Here is a 19907-nt window from a genome sequence, read left to right as displayed (position 1 = left end):
AGAGAGGGAGGGAGGCGGGCATTTATTTGCAGGGTCCCAAGCAAGAAGGACCAGGTAGCAACTTGCTCAAATTCTGACCTCACCAATGGCTTACAGGCAAAAGTTTTTAAAGGCAGAGATAAATTTCAGAAAAGCAGAAGCTACAGGCAAAATTGTGAATGAATACATGGAGATTACACATTGGTTTAGGCCTAAAAGGGTGTGATATCTTGAGGTGAGGGCTTACTGGTCATACATAGACTCAGAGATTTTCTGATTTGCAATTGGTTAAGGAGGAGAAATTTTGTTTAAAACTTTGGGGTCAGCAGAGAAAAATGTTAACTAAAGAACAGTGCTCAGAATTCAGTCTTCAGTTACCTCTTATCTCAGGCCTTCAGTGGAGGTCCGAATTTCTGAAACACAATGCAGGGACATATGTATGGTAAGATGTTATCTTTAGTTTCTATAGGGAAAGCAAACATCTCTGGAACTCCAACTTTCTTTCTTTCTTGGCTTATTGCTTTAGGCTACTATTACTTTTTTTTTTTTTTTTTTTCCTGAGAGAGTTTTGCTCTTGGCCGGGCGCGGTGGCTCAAGCCTGTAATCCCAGCACTTTGGGAGGCCGAGACGGGCGGATCACGAGGTCAGGAGATCGAGACCATCCTGGCTAACACGGTGAAACCCCGTCTCTACTAAAAAATACAAAAAACTAGCCGGGCGAGGTGGCGGGCGCCTGTAGTCCCAGCTACTCGGGAGGCTGAGACAGGAGAATGGCGTAAACCCGGGAGGCGGAGCTTGCAGTGAGCCGAGATCGCGCCACTGCACTCCAGCCTGGGTGACAGAGCGAGACTCCGTCTCAAAAAAAAAAAAAAAAAAAAAAGAGAGTTTTGCTCTTGTTGCCCAGACTGGAGTGCAACGGTGTAATACTGGCTCACGGCAATCTCTGCCTTCCGGGTTCAAGCAATTCTTCTGCTTCAGCCTCCCAAGTAGCTGGGATTACAGGCATGCACCACCACGCCCAGCTAATTTTGTATTTTTAGTAGAGACAGGGTTTCACCATGTTGGCCAGGCTGGTCTCGAACTCCTGACCTCAGGTGATCCACCCGCCTTGGCCTCCCAAAGTGCTGAGATTACAGGCATGAGCCACTGTGCCCGGCCCTACTATTACCTTTGGTTTTAACAATTGACTTATTTACTTCTGGGGCTAGCAAGATACCTGGAATTTCCCTGGAAAAAAACAGGATTTTCCTTAATTTCCATTCTGTGGGATCCACAGGCCCCTAAAAAGACGTTCATGTTCCATGTCACTTCTCAGCTGGTGGACAGCCTCTTCCCTACCTGTGGGAATTCAACATGTTGACCCATGCTCCACTGTCCCCAGGCAGCCCATGACCTTGGTGGTCAGGATGGACTCTTAGGATCTGGAGTGGTGGGGGGAGGGTGGTGGTGTTTGGAGCCTTCTTGACCCTGGGGAAGCTGCAGGATGACACCTTCAATTTTCTCTACAGTGCCGCGGCAACCGGCAATTGCATTTAGCACTTGTTTGTCCTCTCTGCGGGCTAAGTGATTGGTGACACATGGAGACCCTGATTGTTTCTGAAGGGCTCTTTCACACGATCTCCAATAAAGTTCTAAGTGAATCATGCCTGTTCGGGAAAGGATAATACCAGTGTGAGGCCCAGGAGTTTCTCAGAAGAAATTCCAGCTGGATGAGCTTTTAAGGAAGGAGATGAAGTCAGCATTTGGAGACAATGAATTAGATGGCGGGATATGTCACCGTAATAATGAATAATGAATGAGCAGGAAGAGGCTGTAATTCACAGAGTGGGAAAGGAGACTGGAAACTTTATGGCCTTGTAGTGCCTGGGGAGACAGCGTCTGAGACATGCCTTGGCCTTGTGAAAAGAAACCTTCTCAAAGAAATGCTGTTCCGAAAAAATGCCTATTATCGGGAAGAGTGTCCACATTTCCGAGAGACAAAGGATTTATGGCTGTAATAGAAACCCTCTCCATGCAACCCCATCCTTCTCCGTCCCTCCCCTTGCACACTGTAAGATCTTGTCAGCCAGAATTAGGGCAGTTTTGGGGAAAGGCCATTGCTCTACCCTCTCAAAGAGAGGTAGGAGGCGGGACTTGACTCGAGAGGTGGGGCTTGGACACCAGACCAAACTGAGGACTAGTTAAAACAGGGACAGGGCCTGGCATGCTGGCTCACACCTGTAATCCCAGCACTTTGCGAGGCTGAGGCGGGTGGATTACCAGAGGTCAGGAGTTCGAGACCAACCTGGCCAACATGGTGAATCTCCATCTCTACTAAACATACAAAAATTAACTGGGCGTGGTGGCCGGTTAAGTAGTAGCTGTAATCCCAGCTACTTGGGAGGCTGAGGTGGAAGAACTTTTTGAACCTGGGAGGCTGAGGTTGCAGTGAGCCAAGATTGCACCACTGCATTCCAGCCTGGGTGACAGAGTAAGATTCTGTCTCCCGCCAAAAAAAACACCCAAAAAACAAAAAACAAGCACAAGGTAGAGGCAGCTTTCCATAAGACACACCCACCAGTGTGCCATGTCAGTTTACCACTGACATGGTAACACCTGGGAGTTTCTGCCCCTTTCCATGACAATGACTCAACGACCCGAGTTACTATCCCTTCTCTAGGAATTTTTGCATAGGCCGGTGCAGTACACACCTGTGATCCCAGCACTTTGGGAGGCCAAGGCAGGTGGATCACCTGAGGTCATGATTTTGAGACCAGCCTGGCTAATATGGTGAAACCTCGCCTCTAACAAAAAATACAAAAATTAGCTGGGCATGGTGGTGCATGCCTGTAATCCCAGCTACTCCAGAGGCCAAGGTGGGAGAATTGTTTGAACCTGGGAGGCAGAGGTTGCAGTGTGCTGAGGTCACAACACTGCACTCCAGCCTGGGCAACGTGGGAGGAAAGGTTAGGGTATATATTGCCCCACTGCCTACCTGCCTGCCTGGCCATGGTTCTGACACTCTCCTCCTGACTGGCAGCCCTGTCCTATCACTAGGTTGTAACAGCTTTTGACTTATGCTAAATCCTGGGTGTTCACTATCCATGAACTCCACTCAAACCTCTGTACTCAGCCCTTTCCTCCACCTCTTTTCAGCTGGGCCCTCTGAGTGTGCATTGCGTTTTTCACCAGGCTCCCACCTCAGCTAGGCTGCCACATGCAGATTTCACTGCTGCCTGCCCATATTCCCTGGGACTTACCTTCTCACTGCACACCGGCCTGATATCCCGCTGCCAGTAGCCACATCACCTTGCCCTAGGGCTTTCTCTGAAGCTGTTCCACATCTAGGGCATTATCGCCTCCTGAAAGTCATCCTTAGTGACTTTCAGGAGTTAGTTGATAAATGCATGAGTCTGCCCTCTTGGGTGGGTAACTCTGAAGCATTTATGACACGTTCCAGAGAGTTCTGCAGTAGGCCAACCTTCATTGCCTACAGGGGTAGCTGGCTTAACAATACACTCTTTATTGGCCACCTTCCCTCCTGTATGACTTGGCTAGGGCTGCCATAGATTGGGTGGTTAAGCAGCAGCAGTTTATTTTCTCACAGTTCTGCAGGCTGGATGTCTAGATCAAGGTGCTGTCAGGGTTGGTTCCTGGTGAGGGCTTGCTTTCCGGCCTGCAGATGGCCACCTTCTAGCTGCATCTTCACATGGCCTTTCCTCTGTGCTTTCAAGGAGAGAGAGAGAGAGAGAGAGAGAAAGAAAGAAAGAGAGAGATTGAGAGAGAGGGAGAGAGATTCTGGTGTCTCTTCCTCTTATTATAAGGACATCAGACCTATGAGATTAGGGACCTACCCTTATAACCTCACTTAACCTTAATGATCTCCTTAAAAGCCCTATCTCCAAATACAGTCTTATTGGCGATTAGGGCTTCAACATATAAATTTGAACAGGGACACAATTTAGTCCAAAATACCTCCCTTGTTTCAGTGGTTCCCCTGAAAGTGTCTCCCGGGATCAGCTCCCAGGAAAACTTTAGGACCCTGAACGCTTGTCTTGGGTCTGCTCTAAGACAATGCTTCTCAGATTGTCCTTTCCAGACTGCAGGCTCTCTGACAGCAGATGAGGGTCCTCCCACAAGGGGGTCCTCCCACAAATGCTCTGCAACACAGGTGACAGGCCAGCGGGGTGAGCCCCAGCTCCTACCAGGGGTCACAGCCTGGGGCAATCTCTGTCCTCCCATCTTCCAGCCTCTGCTGCATTTCTGACATCTTCATTAACCCCATCGGGGAGTTGCCCCCCACGAGGGGAGAGGAAGCCATCCAGGGGCTTTCATTATCAGGGCCTCAAATCTGGGGCCAGATGCAGCCAATGGGTAGGGTACAAGAAGGCCTTCTACATCCCACCCTGGAGGGCAGAGGTCTGGGCTGTGGCTGGAACAAAGCCTGTCCTAGTGACCCCTCTCAGACCCTGGCCCACCCCAGTCCTGCCCTGGAAGACAAACGAGGCTGTCCCTGTCTCTCAGGGGTCTAGGATCCTGGACACTGTGTGCTTTGAAGGGAAAGACACCTCCGAGAGCAGTCTGTGGCTGCACATTTATTACTGATGAAGCCCTTGGGAGCCCTCTCTTGAGCATTTCCATTCCACTGCATTTCCACGAGCCACCACGCCCAGCCAAGATGTATTTTCAATGTATCCCCCACAGAGGGTGTCACATGCTGCATGAACTTTTATGTTTTTTTTTGTTTTGTTTTGTTTTTTTTCTAAACTCAACTCCACACAGATGAGCTAGTTGATGAAAACAAGTCTAAAATCAGTAATGCCCTCATTGTCCCCACACTGAGAACCAACATGCAATGAGTGGATTAGGCCACTATGAAAGATTTAGATGTTGCAAAGCAGTGTTGGGAAATACGCTCTCTTTCCACCATTCTCAGTGTTAATGCCTTTAAACCAGGAGTGGGGAACCTCTGGTTCTAAACCAGAGGTTTAGACCTAACAAGTTCTAAACCATGCTGAATTTAGGGATTATGTGAATGTTGTTAAATGAAAGTTTGCATAACCTGGGATTCACCAGCTTTGAAAAGAAAATGCTGGAAACAAAAAATACAATACAATTCAATACAATGGTCTAGTACATTGAGCTAGGAGCTCAGCAGAGCTAGGTAGTGTCCAGGCCCCATCAGTAGCACCAACTGCATGTGATATGTACAAAAGACAATACCCAGAAAATTGGCCGGGCGCGGTGGCTCACGCCTGTAATCCCAGCACTTTGGGAGGCTGAGATGGGCGGATCACGAGGTCAGGAGATCGAGACCATCCTGGCTAACACGGTGAAACCCCGTCTCTACTAAAAAATACAAAAAACTAGCCGGGCGAGGTGGTGGGCGCCTATAGTCCCAGCTACTCGGGAGGCTGAGGCAGGAGAATGGCGTGAACCCAGGAGGCAGAGCTTGCAGTGAGCTGAGATCCGGCCACTGCACTCCAGCCTGGGTGACAGAGCGAGACTCCGTCTCAAAAAAAAAAAAAAAAAAAAAAAAAAAAAAACCCAGAAAACTAAGAGCATGACCCACGCTTCCTAGAGATCCAACCTTTCTGAAATAAATGGTAAAGAAAGACAAGATTCCAAATCAGCATTCTCTCTTGGAAGAATTTGAAGGTTGGGAAGAAATCCTCCCTTCTACTTTCCCATCTGGAGACAGAATTGCAGTTGTCATGCTCCATGTCCCCTGCCATCCCAGAGCCAAGCACTTGACCTAACACATAAGTGAACTTGCAAGAGAGCCCTCTCAAGCACCTTGCTTTCCTCCCTTTAGTCTAAGCTGCTGAATATGTGATAGCGTGAGTCCTTAACGTCAAGATTGCCTCAAAACACATTGATAGAGCTCACCCAGTAGCTTAGTTGTATTTAATACTGCCATATTAAAAATAACATTTCTGCACTGCCAAAGACACTGCTAAAAAATAAAAAGACAAGCCGCAGAATGGGAGAAAATATTTGCCAAACACATAACTGATAAAAGACTGGTATCAAAAATATGCAAAAAAATCCCAGAGTTCTTAAAACTCAAGAATAAGAAATGAACAACCCAATTATAAAATGGCAAATGATACAGATCCTTACTAAAGAACATATAAGCATGGCAAATAAGCACATGAAAATATGCTCAACAGCATATATCATTGGGAAATTGAAAAGAACAACGGCATACTGCCACACACATATTAGAATGGCTAAAATCCAAAACAGCGGCTACACTAAATGCTGGTGAGGATATAGAGTAACAAGAGCTCTCATTTATTGTTGGTGAAAATGCAAAGTTTATGACTAGTTTGGAAGACAGTTTGCCAGTTTCTTACAGAGCTAAATATACACTTACACACAATCCAGCAATCACACTCTTTGGCCTTAATCCAAGAGGTGAAAACTTTCATCTACACAAAACTCTGCAGGTGACTGTTTAGAGCAGTTTTATACATAATTGCCAAAACATGGAACAAAACAAGATGGTCTTCAATAGGTAAATAATGTTCTTAATAGGTAAATAATGTTCTTCAATAGGTAAATAAATAAACTAGTTGTGGTGCAACCATACAACATTATTCACTGATTTTTAAAAAATGAGATTTCAAGGCTTGAAAAGACATGAGGAACCTTAAATACATACGGCTGTGAAAGAAGACAGTCTGAAAAGGCTACATACTACAGGATTCCAACCGTATGACATTTTGTAAAAGGCAAAACCATGGACACAGTAAGAAGATCTGTGCTTTCTAAAAGTTTGGGGGAAAAAGGGGTGAGATGAATAGATGGGGTACAGTGGATATTTTAAGACAATAAAACTATTTTGTATAATGCAATAATGGATACGTGTCATGTCATTATGCATTTGTCAAAATCCACAGAATGTAAAACAGAAAACATGAATTTGAATGAAAACTTTAGATTTTAGTTAATAATAACTCTTCTATATTAGTTCATTAAGAGTAACAAATATGCTACACTAATGTAAGGTGTTAATAATAGAGGAGAAGCTGGGTGTAGGGAGAGGATATATGGGAACTCTGTAAGTTCCGCTCAATGTTTATGTAAACTCAATACTCACCTAAAAAAAAGCATATTAAATATCCCAATGATGACTATCAAAAGTAGAATAGATTTAAAAATTATACTATGTTCATATAATTGAATATACTACTATGCAGCAATTAAAATAAATAAATTCAGACGTTAAATGTCACCATAATGGTAATCACAAAAAGAAGCTATAGAATATACACAAAGGAAAATAAAAAGTTAAAATATTTTACTAAAAAAAATCAACCCAATACATTAGAAGAAAATAATGTAGAAAATGTTAAACAAAAAGACAAAGTATACAGAAAACAAATAACAAAATGACAGAAGTCTACTTATGAATAATTCTTCTAAATGTAAATGGATTGAACTATCGAATTAAAAGGCAGAGATCAGCAGAACAGACTAAAAAACATGATCCGGCCGGGCGCGGTGGCTCAAGCCTGTAATCCCAGCACTTTGGAAGGCCGAGACAGGTGGATCACGAGGTCAGGAGATCGAGACCATCCTGGCTAACATGGTGAAACCCCGTCTCTACTAAAAAATACAAAAAACTAGCCGGGCGAGGTGGCGGGCGCCTGTAGTCCCAGCTACTCCGGAGGCTGAGACAGGAGAATGGCGGGAACCCGGGAGGCGGAGCTTGCAGTGAGCTGAGATCCGGCCACTGCACTCCAGCCTGGGCTACAGAGCCAGACTCCGTCTCAAAAAACAACAACAACAACAACAACAACAACAACAAAAACATGATCAACTATCATGTTTGTGCAAGACTCACATTAGATTGAAAGACACAACTAGGTTGAAAGTGAAAAGAGAAAAACAGTACTTCAAGCAAATAATAAGCAAAAGAGATCTGCGTTGGCTATATTAATATCAGACCAAATAAGACTTCAAATTGAAAAATGTTACAAAAGAAAACAAAGGTATTACGTGTTCAAATCCAATAAGCAAACAAAAGTGAGGTTCTGACTTTCAGTAATGCTAGAGTTGCTTGTTAAACACTCTCACAGGTAACAATGATAAAATCTGGATAAAATATTAGGTACAGTTACATAGGAATGCACAACCATATATAATACATGTATGTGTGTGCGGTAACAGAATGAGGATTTCAACTGTGTCCACTGTAGGTGAGGTAGGTATTGCTGTTTGAATCCAATCAGATTAACCCCTCTTCAAATAACAATCCTCTTCAAAGGAATACAACAGAATTTAGAGTCTCTATAACTACTACTTATAATTTCTAGTACACAATATCAAAATTCATGAAATGTGTGAAGAAATGTTAAAATGTAATCTATACGCAAGATAAAAAGCAGGCAGCAGAAGCTAATTCTAAGATGTCCAAGACGATGTCATCAGCAGACAAGGGTTTGAGAGCAGCTATTATAAGTATGTTCATGGGGATAAAAGAAAATATCCTCATAATGAATTAACTCACGTGGAGCCTCAGCAGAGAAATGGAAATGATAAAGAGAATGGAATAGAGAGATAATGAAACGAAAAACTAAAAAGACTGTTGAGTTTATAAACAGAGTAGAAACAGAAGACAGCAATAGAAATTATCCAATCTGAAGAGTGAAACAAGTTTGAAGAAAATGAAAAGTGCCTTAGAGACCTGTGGAATGACTGAGTCTGAGGAGAGGGAGGACAGAAAAATTAAATATGATACAAAAGCAAACACACAATAGCCGAAAACTTGCAAAATTTAGTCAAACCCCCAAATTTGTATATTCAAAAGGTGAGCACACTTCAAAAAGAAAATCCACATAAAACCACACCAAGGCCCTATTAGAAGGCTGGCAGGGCAGGGTTTTCAAGGGACTTGTTATGATTTCTCATTTTCACTATTTATAATAATGGACAATATGCTCTCCTTAGAGTTTTCTTCCTGCAGAAAGTCCGATACGTCAGGCGCAGATGACTTTTTAGTCTAGTTTTCAAGGTTTAATTTCTTACCTTGGAAATCAACTAAATTTGTTTCTTTAAAATCTTGCAGTTAATTTGATGCTCCAGAAAGATGCCCAGGGAGATTCTGTCCTGCTGCGTCCGCCCTGTACAGAACTGACGCTGTGCCTCTGCCAGTTTCAGAAGCGTGTAGCTGTGGAGTACTTAAGAGTTAATCTTAAAAAGCAAATAGAAAAATGGATTCAAAAAATGATCACTGTTAATTTCCACCGGCAAAGTCTTAAAAGTGGTACCAAAGAGAGTATTTAAAAATGGATAAAGATTTTCTAGGGAACCCTATTCAGGGCAGAAACAAAGACACTGTCCAAACTTCACCACACAAACTTTCCTCATGTGTTCGGAGGGACCAAGGCGCTCTCTGGTCCTGCACCTGCGTTAATTACGGCAGGGAGGTCCACACTAGGACCCCAAGGCCTGGGAACCAGCCTGGGTAGGGGGCAGAGAAGTGGTGGATGTGGCTCCCAAAGTAGTTTAAGGGGGTCCCTTCCCCATGGCTGTTTCCTGACTGAATGCAGCAAGGTCAGGCCTTTCCCCTGGGACATTTTCTCCTCTTCATCACGGTGGCAGGAGCGTCTGCGTGCGAGGCCTGACCCAGACGCGGGCCATACAGCCAGCCCGGGGTCCAGTAGGTGCATCTGGGGAGCAAAGAGGTGCAGGAAAAAGGTGGTTTTCAAAAGTGAAGTGCCAGGTTACCAGAGACTGGGTACCTTCACATGAGGCAGCAAACTAACGGTTTCGGACACTCAAAAGGGAGCTTCCCTCGCGGGACCAAGTGGCAGCACTGCGCATGTGGCGAGGGGAGGGACAATAGACGGCGGGGTTAAAAGGAGAGGCCCCTCAGAGGGACGGGGTGGGGTCCAGACGGCCAGTGGCGGGTGGGGGGCGGGGAGGGAAGAAACGAACGTTACCATGGCAACCCTGCGGCGGAGGCTGCGAGAAGCTCTTGGCCTCTACCTGTTCTGTGGGAAATTAAACTTTGGGCACAACAAGTCATGAAGTCGGCACTTTGGGGAGACACCATGTCACAATGACAAGGTGAGATGGTCCGCTCCTGCCAAGCTGTCTCCTCGAGGGCAGGAGAGGTTTGTGAACAGCCAAGCTTCCCTCCGCACGGCGGAACTGCACTGGAATCCTGGAGGAGCTCGGTGGCGGCGGGACCTTTGCTGGGAATGAGGGGAACTGTAGTCCCTTATCCGCACCCAGCTGTTAGTTGTAGGCTTGCAGGACTACAGTCCCAGCGTGAAACGGGATTGTAGGTGGTGCAGATCCCTGGAGGGAGACATAGCGCGGTGCCCTACTGCAGGACATGCTGGCAAGAGTAGTGTCTTAGCCGCTCTCGGCCGTTGGTCGCAGGGCTGCGGGACTACAATCCCAGCATGCAACGGGAGTGGGGTTGGTAAGGACACCTGGAGGGAGGCATGCTGGGAGAAGTAGTTTCTTAACTGCTTTTGGCCTTTGTTCGCAGGGCTGCGGGACTACAATCCCAGCATGCAACGGGAGTAGGGTTTGTGATGATACTTGGCGGGAAGGGGAGGGCGGTGCGCGCCTAGTCAGGCATGCTGGGAGGAGTAGTTTTTTAACCGCTTTCGGCCATTGGTCGCGGGGCTACCGGCCCACAGTCCCAGCAATCGCCGGGCTAGCGGGTGGTGTGCAGCCTCAGAGGGAGGAGCAGGGCTGTGTGGGCCTGTCTGCTTACAAACCTATGCTGGCCACTGATTCTGTGCCACCCTACCTAAGGGAAGTGAGTCCGGAGAGGGACTTGAGGGGCAGGTCTGAGCTGAGTAGTGAGGTGGTTGTGACGCTGCGAAGTGCACCTCGCCTTTGCCCAAATCGGGCGGGTCTCAGCCTCACTCCACCTCCCGCTGCTCAGCTCGGTTTCCCTCCAAAGCGTCGCGCCTCCTTCGGCCCAGGGAGCCGCCTGCTTTCCTAAACTGCTGTGGAACTGGCCTGAGGCCCCAGACGCTGTCCATTGTGCTGCTGCCCTCCACGTCCTCCAGCCAGAGCGCCAGTTCACCCGCTTTTGGGAGAACTCTGCCGTTTTGCAGGGGGGTGACATGGCCTTTGGCTTCCTGGAAATGTCACCCCCACCAGCGCCTTTTACATGGATGTGAATTTTGAGACATGAGGGAGGGTAATTATTGATTTACTCAGGAGATGAGCAGAGGAGAAAATCCTAATTTCCAGGCATGTGTCCTGAGCCAGGGACATGCTGGCCAGACCCTGCGCCCCCAGTGCCGCCAGAGAGCAGCCTACTGCCCTGGTTTCTGTGGAAGTCCCTTCATGCTGCTAGGCCCCAGCCCAGTCAGGTGACGGTGGGGGTGACCCATGGGTTTCTGGAGCTGGGCCGGTGGTCCTGGAAGGGCTGGCCCATCCCCCTTGGAGAGGGTCTTTGTGCCAAGGGATGCCCACAGAGGCCTGGGTACCAGGAACACAGCTCAGGCAAGGGGCCTTTCTTCCAGATTTGGCTGGAAGGAAGGGAGACTTGGTCAACTTTTCCACCCAGCCCATCTGGCCCTTGCAGGGCTGCACCGCATGGACCTGGGTTCCTGGAGTCCTCCAGGGCTTTGTGTGGCCCACTTGTTCTGATACTGAGGACATCTCTGCAGGCTGTTAATTTCAGAGCAAGGAGTTTGTGCAGACTGGGGCATGGGTGCTGTCAGGGCACCCCAGGCTGCTCTGAGGACAGCACCCCAGTGTTCATCTTGGCTCAGGGCTTCCTGCCTCATGCCCTTTCCCCAGGGATATTTGGCCTGGGCTCAAGCCCTGGTCCAGAATTCAGTTGGGAAAGGCCGTAACTCTCACCTCGCCCTCTCGCCACCTAATGTAAGAGTCTGACTCCACAATGGGTGAGACGCCCCCGCACACTGGTCTCTTCAGCCGTGCAGGGCCATCCACTCCATGCCGTGAGTTCCCACACTGAACTGAACTGTGTTCTGGCTCTGAGCTGGGGCCTCTCCTGTGCCCTTTCCCTGAATCCTCTCTGGCTCTGAGAGACTGATTCTCTCTACTCCCTGGCTTAAGTCTTGACATCCTTGGAGGGATTCTCAGAAGTGAGGGGCCCCTGCTGCTCTCTGGGGCTGTTGGTACTCGCAGGTGTGGATGTTGGCTTGCACTGATAACTGAACCCCTCCAGTGCCCTTCAGGGGTCCTTCCAGAGCAGGAGTGGTAGGGTGTGGGGGAGTGCCTTAGAGGGGTCTTGCCCTCATCCTCTGCCCTGTCTCTGAGATGTGTCCAGTAAACCCAAGGTCAGCACGTCAGGAATGAAATAATGTCTTTTGCAGCAACTTCAATGAAGCTGGAGGCCATTATTCTAAGTGAAATAACTCAGGAATGGAAAAATCAAATACCATTATTTCTCACTTATAAGTGGGAGCTAAGCTATGTGTATGCAAAGGCATAGAGAGTAATATAATGGACTTTGGAGACTCAGAACAGAGGATGGGAGGTGGATGAGGGGTGAAAAACACTACCTATTTGGTACAATATATACTACTCAGGTGATAAGTACACTAAAATCTCAGAATTCACCACTATATAATTCATCCAGGTAAACAAAACCACTTGTACTGTAAATGATACTGAAATAAAAATTAAACATAAAATTATATAATTATAAACAGCAATTATAATAAAAAGCTTTTTTTTTTTTTTCTTAAAAAGAAAAACTCAGTGCCACAGTTTTGAGTTCTGGTGTTTTGGATAGAAAGCCCCTTTTGCTCAGTAACACACACTACTGGAGAAGCAAAATCGTGAAAATTCAAGAAGAACCTTAGCATAAACACTACCTACATGAGTATCGCGGATATGTTTTAAAGACAAAGATCCGTGTTAGACTGGGTCAGCTTTGTGCTTGGTCATTTTACAATTCTTCTCCCCTAAAATACAAGTCATGAGTTGCCATGGTGATTATTCCAAATGCATTGTGATCATATGGAACTGGTGATGTATTCTAATTTCCCTCTCAGTTACAAAATGAGCCCGATGTTCTTAGCCATCAAAATCTCACCAACACCTACTACTTCAGTTTCAACTCTGGTTCCTATTTCAAGGAAATCACTCAAGGTTGCAAATCACAAAAAGACAAAAGTATTTTAATGAGCCAAAAAACTTAAAAAATTATACCCTCCTGAAGCCATGTAATTTGGTATTTATTTATTTTATTGTCTATTCAGGTTCATAAACCTGCAACTGTAGCAAAATATACCATTCATGATAAGTTAATATTTATTGAATAGTAAAATAAATACATGGTAAGGGTAGATCTGGCTTCAGGTATAACTGTAATCGGGGCTGAAGTGGTATGTCCAGTAGTCAAGGACAAATGTCAATTATAATCTGACCTCCTCGAAACACACAATACTTTAAATGTCTGAAAAGGGGAATAAATGAAATGAAAGTTATGAATTAGATTAAGAAGGAATTAAACCTGGTTTAAAAATAGATAAAGACATACAAATATAAAAAATACTGAAGAACAATTAGCATAGATAGAGGAGCACTAAAAGTATGATAATGTGTTTAAAAATACTAGTTTCTGAGTTAAGTTTCAGAGACCTGACAGATACAGAGACCTGACAAGAGTTGCGCCTACACATTAAACAAGCAAACAAATCCCTGGAGAAACTGGTTTCTCCTGAGCCCTTTAGAGAACTGAGGTCACGGGGCAGACTACAAACCCAACATCAGGGGATGCACAAGCTTGTAGGTCACAAAGGCCCCAGGTTTTTATGTGCACCCTGAAAACCATGAAAACTGATACAATTAAGCCAGAACTTTTGAACTAGTTCCTGGTGGCTGTGTGTGTGTGGGTGAGGAGAATGTAAAACTCTGGAGTCTACAGACATAGGGTTTACACCATTGTGTATAATTTTTCTAGGAAACCTACAAGGCCTGTCAGGGAAGCAGGATAGAATCCTGAGAATGCTTCCCCCACAGTACTGATAGGGAGGGACCACTATCCCATCCACTGCTACAACTCTGGAGACACGCTCCTCCCACCTCCCCTATATGACACAAGGCCTACTCTGCAGAGAAAGAGCATCCAAACCTGAGCCACAAGGCACTGGGGAAAAACTCCCGAAACTGAGGGTGGAGAAACAAGGCCAACACCCGCATGTCTGCACAGATGCATCTCCCATAAATGAAGGGGTAGCCTGCCCCTCCACACCTGTGGGCGTTTCTCGTTAGGTGGAATGAGAGACTTGAGAAAAGAAATGAGACACAGAGACAAAGTATAGAGAAAGAAAAAGTGGGCCCAGGGGACCGGCGCTCAGCATACAGAGGACCCACGCTGGCACCGGTCTCTGAGTTCCCTTAGTATTTATTGATAATTATCTTTACCATCTTAAAGATAAGGGAGTGGCAGGACAATAGGATCATTTTAGGGAGAAAATTAGCAGTAAGACATATGGATAAAGATCTCTGTGACATGAGTAAGTTCAAAGGAAAATGCTGTGCCTTGATATGCATATGCAAACATCTCCATAAACCTCTTAGCAGCATTGCGCCAGCAAGTCCCACCTTATGCTGTAAGGCGGTTTTCTCCTTGCTCAGTAAACAGAACATACAATCGGGTTTTACACCGAGATATTCCATTGCCCAGGGACGGACAGGATTTTTAAGCAGCAAGCTGCCTTCAGGCACTTGTTTAACAAAGACACATCTTGCACAGCCCAAAATCCATTAAACGTTGAGTCACCACAGCACATGTCTCTTGCAAGGACAAGGTTGGGGGTAGGGTCACAGATTAACAGCATCTCAAATACAGAACAAAATGGAGTCTCCCATGTCCACTTCTTTCTAGATAGACACAGTAACAGGCCGATCTCTCTTTTCCCCACACTAAAGAAAATAAATTATTAATTGGCAGGGCACTGTTGCAGGCCAACTTCAACTGGGAGTTAAGAACATGGAGAAGGAGCATCTATCCCCTACCATGGACAAGGAGGGACAGGAATGTGCTCTTGTCCTGGCATTGCATCTACAGGAGGGGCAGGAAACTCTTCAAATGTCAGTAACCCTACACCCCAGCTGACAGTGCTAAGTCTGAGGCTTCCTCAGAACATTAGAGATCTCCTCACTCCCTCACCACTGCCACCAGGCTAAGAAGCATGGAGTCAAAAGAACAGTGGAATATAGCTGGGCCAAGTGCAAGAAACCATGTGTGGGAAGAGGCACAAAGGGAAGGCACAGCAAACCCAGGAAATATTAGTAAACTACCATGAGAGGGGTTTGAATTTCCTGGTCTTCAGAAGGTTATTACTGCCATAACGACTTTTAATCCCTGCCTACCCTCTCAGCTACATGACCACAAACCCCTACACTAAGGCCTATCTGAGGGAAAATTGCTCATAGATAACCTAAAAACTATTTATCCCCTTTCAATGTCAGTGGGCTGATGGAAAAAATAAAAATAATAACCCATTTACCCCAACGCACTATCTTATACAACATATGCTATTGCTTTTAACAAAAATTAGAAGCCAACACATCCCTTTTTATCTTTAGAGAGATCTTTATTTGTGCTAAAACCAAATTAAGGAATTCAGGAGGCTGAATCAGTGCGGAATTCAGGAGGCTGGGACCTCAGACCACGCTGGGCGCCCACCTCCCGCCCGCCGTGGCCCAGCCGCGGAGGCTACGGGTAAGGCGACCTTGGGCAGGCGGCCAGGCCCGCGACATCGAAATCAGCGTCCCTTCTCCATGGAGCGCGGGAGGATGTAGCTGCAGCCGGACGAGCGCTGGCACCCACCGGGCACCGCGCATGGATCCCGCGTGCACATTGTCGCGGCCACTGCGTCCCGGGCAGGCACCGCCGCCTCGGCTCCCTGCTTTGCTGCTCCATCCCCAAGGCGGCTTTGGGTTCCGAATGTCCCAGTTCCTCAGCAGCCAGAGGCGGGAAGCCCAGGGACGGCTTTACAGCAGCGCAGGCTGCGGTGCCGCTGGGGCGCCAGCGTGGCGGAGGCGGTGGTGGTCGTGTGTCCCATGGACACCATTAAGGTGAAGATCATCCACGGCCAGACCCCTCCAGACCTCCAGTGCAGAGGAGTGTCCCACCGGGTTAGGGAGATGTGCGGAAACAAGGGGAACTCACCGGGGCTTCCAGCGCAGAAGCAGGGCTGGAACCAGGCCGTGCGCCTCTTCTCCTGACCCCCCTGCACAGCTGGTACCGAGGGGACAACCCGAGCAAGCCCATGAACTGGCTGGTCGCTGGGGCATTCGGAGCCATTGTGGGCGCAGCCAGTGTCTTGGGAAACGCTCCCATGCACGGGATCAAGACCCGGATGCGGGGCCTGGAGAAGCACAAACGCTGAACACACGGGACTGCCGCTGCAGATCCTGAGGAAGAGGGGCTCAAGGCCTTCTACGACGGCACTGTCCCCCGCCTGGGCCGGGTCTGCCTGGATATGACCACAGTGTTTATCCTCTGCCATGAGGTGGAAAGCTGCTCAACAGTGTGGAAGACGGACTAAGGCCAGAGGGGCCGTGAGGGACCGCCCCAGGGATCTCCAGAGCAGCCACCACCCTTGTCTCACAGGATTCCAGTGCAGAAATACCAAGCGGCAGCTGCCCAGGTCCCTCGAGCTCTGTGCCCTGCCCACATTGTGGCATCAAGTCTGTGTGTCCCCTAGTGCCATGTCTCCCCGTGGTCTGTATGTGACACTGGCCCTGTGTCCACACGTCTGGCCCGGCCGTGGCTGGTTGTCCGTCTGGTCTGTGAGTCTGTGCCCACTTGTCTGTATGCTTACTGTGAGCCCTGGGCCTGGGATCCGCCTGCCTCTGCCTCCCAAAGTACTGGGAATACAGGTGTGAGCCACTGTGCCTGGCTGGGTTGGAAGAAATTTGATATCACATATACTTTGCATACTGGAAATATATTTATAATATTTTAAATGTAAAAAGTATTATAAATATATTTACATTTATAAATATTAATATAAAATATTAAATTTAAATATTTTAAATGTTTAAGTAAAAACAAATGGGGAAAATGTATCAAAATAATTTTTGAAAGAGCAGGAAACTATAAACTGAGCAAGCAAATTTGGAAGAGTCAAATAGAAATTGAATAATTTAAACATAAAGAAATTTAACATACAATATGTGAATTAATTATAAAATTAGACTAAGTTGATGATGAGAGAGTTAGTAAAGTGGATTAATGAACTGGAATTTTGAGCAGAATGAATATAACCAAATAAAGAGAAACAAAATAATAGCAATATGAATGTAATTATACACATGCGAAGAATAGAATGACAAAGAATAAAGCACAATTATTTCACCTGAATCCATACAAATAATAAATCATACTAATAAATAATTATTTACAAATTTCTAAAATTAAAAACCAGACGTGTGCCTAAAAGAGAGCAATGAAGAGGCCATGTGCAGTGGCTCACGACTGTAATCTCAGCACTTTGGGAGGCCAAGGTGGGTGGATCATTTGAGGTTAGGAGTTCGAGACCAGCCTGGCAACATGGTGAAACCTCATCTCTACTAAAAATACAGAAAAATTAGCTGGGCATGGTGGTGGGTGCCTGTCATCCCAGCTACTCCGGAGGCGGAGGCAGGAGAATCGCTTGAACCTAGGAGGTGGAGGTTGCAGTGAGCCAAGATTGCACTATTACACTCCAGCCTGGGTAACAGAGTGAGACTCCATCTCCAAGGAAAAAAAAAAATGAGAGAGCAATAAAAAAAGATATCCAACATGATAAGTCAAACTGCATAACACCAAAGAGAATGAAGAAAATTAAAAACCATGAGACAGAGAATCTACACAGGTGAGAGTAAAATCTCCACAGCCCATGCAGAGCCAGAAAACTGAGAAGGAAATATTAAGAGTGCTGAAAAATTATTGTTCAACCTATAATTGAATACATAGCTAGCATATTTTTAATAAATAAGGAAGGGTAAACTAAATAACCTTCAAAAATAAAACACACACATACACACACACACACACACACACACACACACAGAAATGTTATCTACCAACAGGAGCAGCTTAAGTATACACTTCAAGAAGATAGAAAAGTTGTCTTATATAAAATTTAGGGAATCAAAATTAAATATAAGAAACTTGTGGACACAGGGAACTATTATGGTGGACTTTGAACTAAAGAAACCACCAAGTTCTTGGCAGCATAGGTTTCAAAAATATTTAGATGAAATAAAAGTGTAATAAGATAATATATTTTAAATTTAAAAAGTTTAAAAATTGCCTGCTTCTTGAAAAATTTGATGTCAAAATCTGTTTTTCAGATAATCATTTTCATTATTTATTAATCATCTATGATATTTATATCACACATTATGCAAGATTTCGATTATCCTTTTATCAGAACTAATTAGCACAAAAGGGCTAACAGAAATCACCCACAAGCATCAGGATACCCACGATGGCTGAGTCATAAGCCCATAATAGGGTTGAAGGTGATGAGATTATGAGACCCATCCAGTACATGACCACAAAGCAACTCACCAGCATCAGAATGGTTTGTGTGATCCTTTTCTCTGGGGATGCTTTTGCAGAGAGGTTGGTGCTGGGAAGGTACTGGGGTTGTCTCTGATGTCTGGACAAAAGAATTTCCCTGTATGCACTTGAGAGAAACATGATTGCTACAAAGAAGACATCTGTAAGTAGTGGCAGCATGAAAAACAGACTCCTGATGATGTAGCTTATGTAAGAAAGTGAAGAGTATTTACTGATACTTAGCACATTGCTATTGGTCACATTAGAAGAGGCCACAGTGGAGGAGGGCAGGTTACTACTGAGAAACAAACTGAGAACCCAAAGAAGTGAAAGATGCAACGTATAAATTTCTGTTTAATTCTTGCCGACCAGGAGGTGCTGGGGCTGATGGTGATAGCCTGGAGCACACTCCGGAGGCAGGTGGCGCAGATGGAGAGCCCTCGTCCCTCTGTGCATGTAGAAGAATACCTTATACTTGAAGTCATTCTGAGAATACAGTGACACTTACAGGTCTGGAGATGCCAAGAAGCTCACAGTGAGGAGCATCACTAAGTGGACAAGGGCCAGGTGACAGGCGATGAGGTCAGTGGGCTTAGGCTTGCAGTCCAGAGGGAGTGTGAAGATACAGAAGAAAAGGACGAAGGTGTTGGCTGTGAGTCTACTACCAGCTTGGAAAATAAGGGCAATTTTTAATAGTATCATACATGGAACATGGTCATCTTAATGGTGAAGAGAAATCATATTTTACATATCTGAAAAAAGCAAGAGATATCCTATCATCAGTATTATTTATTGCATGGTCAAAATTATTACCAACATTATCATTATAATTTTACCCGTTTATCTTGATTAACCCCAACTATCTCATATAAATTATTTAAAATGTACCTGAGCATTTTATTTTACAACAAATAAATTGTACATATCTCAAACATCCACACATCCACAATCACACCTATGTAGGGTGCACATTATCTATACTCATATAGTACCTGTGGTTCACTCCTCAGAAAGCATTTCCTTCCTTTCTGAATTTCTCATATCGCTGAACATTCTCAGGTCTTGAATTTTGTTTCTTCTTAAAAGCTTTTCAACTTCTAAGAATATATGTATTTCAATGCTCAAAGACAAAAAACTGTCCACTAAAAATTTTATCCTCAGGAAAACTATCAATTAAAAATAAATAAAAATAAAGACTTTCAGATAAATAAAAACTGAGGCAATTTCTTGATGCAGACAGATCATTTGAGAAAGAATAAAAATAAGTTTTCAGGCTGAATGCAAGTAATCCCAGATAATTTTTTATTTTTTTTGAGGCAGAGTTTTACTCATTGCCCAGGATGGAGTGCAATGGTACGATCTCGGCTCTCCGCAAACTCCACCTCCTGGATTCAAGCGATTCTCCTGCCTCAGCCTCCCGAGTAGCTGG

At 45.5% G+C, this 19907-nt stretch overlaps 1 protein-coding gene, 1 long non-coding RNA gene and 1 pseudogene across 3 annotated transcripts; all 3 read right to left on the bottom strand.

The window, feature by feature from the left end:
* Positions 1-259: 259 nt before the first annotated feature.
* Positions 260-9765, bottom strand: LOC106996386 (uncharacterized). 2 transcript variants are annotated; one of them, XR_013415263.1, is made up of 3 exons: positions 8995-9756; positions 3219-3679; positions 260-392 (listed from the first exon to the last, which is right to left on the bottom strand). It is a non-coding gene; the product is annotated as an uncharacterized LOC106996386 (long non-coding RNA). The 2 variants fall into 2 exon arrangements; XR_003728072.2 differs by lacking the exon at positions 260-392 and having other exon boundaries at positions 1792-3679; positions 8995-9765.
* Positions 9766-13870: 4105 nt separating this feature from the next.
* LOC144340074 (uncharacterized) lies at positions 13871-16656 on the bottom strand. Its single transcript, XM_077997880.1, has one exon. The coding sequence runs from the start codon at positions 16434-16436 to the stop codon at positions 15885-15887; it is 552 nt and encodes a 183-aa protein (XP_077854006.1). The 5' UTR covers positions 16437-16656; the 3' UTR covers positions 13871-15884.
* A 1635-nt stretch (positions 16657-18291) lies between these two features.
* Positions 18292-19024, bottom strand: LOC106996385 (vomeronasal type-1 receptor 94-like; annotated as a pseudogene).
* Positions 19025-19907: the final 883 nt, after the last annotated feature.

Source organism: Macaca mulatta, chromosome 3 (genome assembly GCF_049350105.2).
Source record: "Macaca mulatta isolate MMU2019108-1 chromosome 3, T2T-MMU8v2.0, whole genome shotgun sequence".
Taxonomy (NCBI): domain Eukaryota; kingdom Metazoa; phylum Chordata; class Mammalia; order Primates; family Cercopithecidae; genus Macaca; species Macaca mulatta.
The sequence above is the reverse complement of the archived record's forward strand: the minus strand, read 5'-3'. Positions and strand labels throughout refer to the sequence as shown.